The sequence below is a fragment of the Ochotona princeps genome, chromosome 4 (genome assembly GCF_030435755.1).
Source record: "Ochotona princeps isolate mOchPri1 chromosome 4, mOchPri1.hap1, whole genome shotgun sequence".
In the NCBI taxonomy this organism is placed as follows: Eukaryota; Metazoa; Chordata; class Mammalia; order Lagomorpha; family Ochotonidae; genus Ochotona; species Ochotona princeps.
Window position 1 is genome coordinate 4,022,406 of NC_080835.1, and position 4,823 is coordinate 4,027,228.

The window sequence follows — 4,823 nt, forward strand, 5'->3', positions numbered from 1 at the left end:
GACCAACATCCCCTTCCTGCAGAACGTGCTCAACAACCAGCAGTTCCTGGCGGGCACCGTGGACACCCAGTTCATCGATGAGAACCCCGAGCTCTTCCAGCTGCGGCCGGCGCAGAACCGAGCCCAGAAGCTGCTGCACTACCTCGGTTCGCCTCGGCCCCCCGCTTCGCCCTCCCTGCTCCTGCCCTCGGGTCCCCAGCAAGCCCACACTACTGGGACCCAGGAGCCACCATGGCATTGGAGGGCGTAGGGTCCCCTCTCCCTGGATTCTCCCACCTGTTCTTACCTGTGACCCGCACTCTCCCCCACCCCAGGACACGTCATGGTGAATGGCCCCACCACTCCCATCCCTGTCAAGGCCAGCCCAAGCCCCACGGACCCTGTTGTCCCCGCAGTGCCCATAGGTAGGTGAGAGCCACCGGCAGCCCGGAGGGGACATGGCAGGGAGACGGCCACCACAGGGTGGGCACCCATGACCCTTTCTGTGCTAGGCCCACCCCCTACTGGCTTCAGAGACATCCTGCTGCAAGAGGGGCCTGAGGGTTTCGCTCGCGCCGTGAGGCGCCACCAGGGGCTGCTGCTAATGGACACCACCTTCAGGGACGCCCACCAGTCACTGCTGGCCACGCGTGTGCGCACCCATGATCTGAAAAAGATCGCCCCCTATGTGGCCCACAACTTCAGCAACCTCTTCAGCATGGAGAACTGGGGAGGTAGGCCAGCAGGCTGGGACGCTGGGCAGGGAACAGCTTCTGGGGACAGAGCGAAGTCAGCTGTGAGAAACCAAGAGTGGGGGCTGCAGCAGCAGGTGTCACATGTCGGACACACAGACCCCGCCTTAGGGCCAGCCGGGGCATACGGGTGCTGTCCCAGACTGTGTGGGACATAGGAGGGACTGTAGCAGACCCCCTGAGGCAAGAAGAGGGGGCAGGGGAGATGGGGATCAGCAGGTGGGTTGGGCAGGCTGCTTTGTGGACCAGCTGGGGGAGGGTGTGTGTGGCGAGGAGCAGGGCCTTGGCAGATGCCGCCCCACCCCGCTGACCCCGGCCCCTCATCCTGTGCAGGAGCCACGTTTGATGTTGCCATGCGCTTCCTCTATGAGTGCCCGTGGCGGCGGCTGCAGGAGCTGCGGGAGCTCGTTCCCAACATCCCCTTCCAGATGCTGCTGCGGGGCGCCAACGCCGTGGGCTACACCAACTACCCCGACAACGTGGTCTTCAAGTGAGCGGGGGGCGGGCTGTGGGGCTGCTGCTTGGCAGGGGGACGAGGCTGGGGATCGTGAGGCAGCAGGGACGTGAGGGGGCCTCACCCGGCCCACCCCTCCCAGGTTCTGTGAGGTGGCCAAGGAGAATGGCATGGACGTCTTCCGGATCTTCGACTCCCTCAACTACCTGCCGAACATGCTGCTGGGCATGGAGGCCGCGGGCAGCGCCGGGGCCGTGGTGGAGGCCGCCATCTCCTACACGGGGGACGTGGCCGACCCCAGCCGCACCAAGTACTCGCTGCAGTACTACATGGACCTGGCGGAGGAGCTGGTGCGAGCGGGCACCCACATCCTGTGCATCAAGGTGTCTGAGCCGCTGCCCGCCCCGTGCCTCCTCCTGTCTCCCTCTGCCCTCTTCCTCCTACCACGTACCCCCTCCTCACCATCTTCCTCTGCCCTCTCCCTCGCACCAGGACATGGCGGGGTTGCTGAAGCCGGCGGCCTGCACGCTGCTGGTCAGCTCCCTCCGAGACCGCTTCCCCGACCTGCCCCTGCACATCCACACCCACGACACTTCCGGCGCGGGTGTGGCAGCCATGCTGGCCTGTGCCCAGGCAGGTGCCGACGTGGTAGATGTGGCTGCCGACTCCATGTCTGGGATGACCTCACAGCCCAGCATGGGAGCCCTGGTGGCCTGTACCCGAGGGACCCCCCTGGACACAGGTATGGACAGCTGCCCCCGCCCAGTGCCCATTCTGGCCCGGTTGCCTCCCGAGCCGGCCCCGGGCGGAGTCCGCCCTGACTCGGACCTCCCCACAGAGGTGCCCCTGGAGCGCGTCTTTGACTACAGCGAGTACTGGGAGGGGGCCCGGGGACTGTACGCAGCCTTTGACTGCACGGCCACCATGAAGTCCGGCAACTCTGACGTGTATGAGAACGAGATCCCGGGGGGCCAGTACACCAACCTGCACTTCCAGGCCCACAGCATGGGGCTGGGCTCCAAGTTCAAGGAGGTCAAGAAGGCCTACGTGGAAGCCAACCAGATGCTGGGTGATCTCATCAAGGTGAGCGTCTGCGCGGCCAGCCCCGTCCATCCTGCCTCCATCTAGCTCTGCACCCGCGGACCTGACTGCCAGGGGCCCCTTCTCTTCAGGTGACTCCCTCCTCCAAGATCGTGGGGGACCTGGCCCAGTTCATGGTGCAGAATGGGCTGAGCCGGGCCGAAGCCGAGGCGCAGGCAGAGGAGCTGTCTTTCCCGCGCTCCGTGGTGGAGTTCCTGCAGGGCTACATCGGAGTCCCCCATGGGGGCTTCCCCGAGCCCCTGCGCTCCAAGGTAGGCCAGATCCCTAGCCCCACAGGATCCAGGGCCGGGAGGTGGGCTGCAGCTGACCCTCGGCTCTGCCCGCAGGTGCTGAAGGACCTGCCGAGGGTGGAGGGGCGCCCCGGAGCCTCCCTCCCACCGCTGGACCTGCAGGCACTGGAGAAGGAACTGGTGGAGCGGCACGGGGAGGAGGTGACCCCCGAGGATGTGCTGTCTGCCGCCATGTACCCCGATGTCTTCGCCCAGTTCAAGGACTTCACCACCACCTTTGGCCCCCTGGACAGCCTCAACACACGCCTCTTCCTGCAGGGACCCAAGATTGCAGAGGAGTTTGAGGTCAGTGGCTCCGGGGTCATCACATGTGGCCCAGCGCCCCCTGCCCCGTGGTGTGCAGGGCCGGTCCTGAGCTCCCCGCCATCTGCAGGTGGAGCTGGAGCGGGGCAAGACGCTGCACATCAAGGCCCTGGCCGTGAGCGACCTGAACCGGGCCGGGCAGAGGCAGGTGTTCTTCGAGCTCAACGGGCAGCTGCGCTCCATCCTGGTCAAGGACACACAGGCCATGAAGGTGGGCTCCCTGGGGCCGGTGGGAGGTGGGCACAGGCCAAGCGCGGTGCCTCACGGCCCCTCCTCATGCCTGCAGGAGATGCACTTCCACCCCAAAGCCCTCAAGGACGTGAAGGGGCAGATCGGGGCGCCCATGCCGGGGAAGGTGATTGACATCAAGGTGGCCGCCGGGGCACGGGTGGCCAAGGGCCAGCCCCTGTGCGTGCTCAGCGCCATGAAGATGGAGACTGTGGTGACCTCCCCTGTGGAGGGCACCGTCCGCAAGGTGCACGTGAGCAAGGACATGACGCTGGAAGGTGACGACCTCATCTTGGAGATGGAGTGAGCCCGCCCAGCACCCGCAGCCTGGCGGTCCCATCTTGACAGCAGCTGAGCGCCCCGGGCAGGCCCAGGCCAGCAGAAGGGCTGGCCCCGCACACTGCCCTCGTGGGACCCGAGGAGACCTGCCCGCAGGGCCCTCTCGCTGGCCAATAGCTACTCACATCATCTCTTGCCAAATGAGTACCCTCCTCCAGCGGGCAAGCCTGGCGTGGGGGCGAGGTCCTAGGACACAGGGGCGGGGGAGGCCCCTGCCCAGGTCCCGGGACATTTGCTCAATAAAGTCAGCTTGCCCTGTCTGCCAGGCTGGGTCCTTGCAGCTACTGGGTCCTTTGCAGCTGCCCTGGCCCCTGGTCCTGCTGCTCAGCAGGAGGACAAGGATGCCTCAACAGCACCCCCGCCCCGGGGTCCCAAGCAGGAGGCGGGTGAGCCCTCCTCCCTCCGTGAGGGCAGCGACACCTGTGACTCAAGGATGCAGCTGTCACAGGACATTCCCACCAGAAAGTGCTCGCCACCCCTGGGCCGTGAGCAGCAACGCCTCTCAGCCCTGCCACACTGCCTTAGCCCAGGCCAGCCTCCCCTCCCTCCAGGCAGGAACAGAAAGTGACTGACTGGGATGTGTGGGATGGTGGGAGGCCAGGAAGGAGGCAGGGCTGGGGGTCACAGGTCCTGGCCTCTGGAACCCCACAGCCAACCCTCAGGCCTGCGCCCTTCTCCTCGGTGCTTGGGTCCCTGCTCTGGTGTGGACTCTGAGGGAGAGGGGGCAGGCACTGGTGCTCTCCCTTTGAGATCAGCCTGTCACAGTGAGCCCAGGCCTTGCCCTCTGTGGACAAGACCCCGTGGGTCCCATGCCCACCGCACTGCGCAGGCTGGGGGATCTTTAGAGAGTGGGGTGTGGAGCTTTCAGGCCACCATGGGCAGTGATCTGAGCATCCTCTCCAAACTCACAAACACAAGTGTGGGGCCGGGCTGCGGGAGCCACAACAGGCCGAGAGCAGGTGGGCAGGACCCGGTGGGTTCTGAGACGCCCAGCTGGCTGCACTGCCTGGCAGAGCAGCTCCTCTCAGGGCAGCAGCCCGTGTCCCAGGTTCCCAGGGTGAGGATGGCCCTGGTCCTTGTCAGCCAAGGCTCATGCACTCGGGGGGCTTGGTGGTAGCCCCACTAGCCATACTTCCACATTCCAGGACACTAGCTGGAGGTGCCAGCACTGGGCCACGTCAGGTCACCATTCCTCCTGACCGTGGCAGCAAAGCACAGGTTGCAGGGTGAGCTGGGCACTGACCTGCTGCACCTGCCACCCATGCACGGGGCACAGCTGCCAGAGGCACCAACCTCGTTCCCATGGCCTGATGTGTGTGGCTGGGACTCCACACCCCAGATCCCAAGTGGACTGACTGCCAAGGACCTGATGCCGTG

At 65.7% G+C, this 4,823-nt stretch overlaps 1 protein-coding gene across 1 annotated transcript in view; it reads left to right on the top strand.

Annotated features, from left to right (window-relative positions):
* The window catches only part of PC (pyruvate carboxylase), a 90,071-nt gene extending 86,345 nt beyond the window's left edge, over positions 1-3,726 (top strand). Inside the window, exons 11-21 of the mRNA XM_058662753.1 lie at positions 2-146; positions 315-404; positions 492-713; positions 1,065-1,221; positions 1,328-1,568; positions 1,678-1,927; positions 2,024-2,268; positions 2,358-2,537; positions 2,613-2,861; positions 2,950-3,090; positions 3,166-3,726. Of these exons, the coding sequence (XP_058518736.1) occupies positions 2-146; positions 315-404; positions 492-713; positions 1,065-1,221; positions 1,328-1,568; positions 1,678-1,927; positions 2,024-2,268; positions 2,358-2,537; positions 2,613-2,861; positions 2,950-3,090; positions 3,166-3,414 (2,169 nt within the window). The 3' untranslated portion in view covers positions 3,415-3,726. The remainder of the gene's footprint in view (position 1; positions 147-314; positions 405-491; positions 714-1,064; positions 1,222-1,327; positions 1,569-1,677; positions 1,928-2,023; positions 2,269-2,357; positions 2,538-2,612; positions 2,862-2,949; positions 3,091-3,165) is intronic.
* The last annotated feature ends 1,097 nt before the right edge of the window (positions 3,727-4,823 follow it).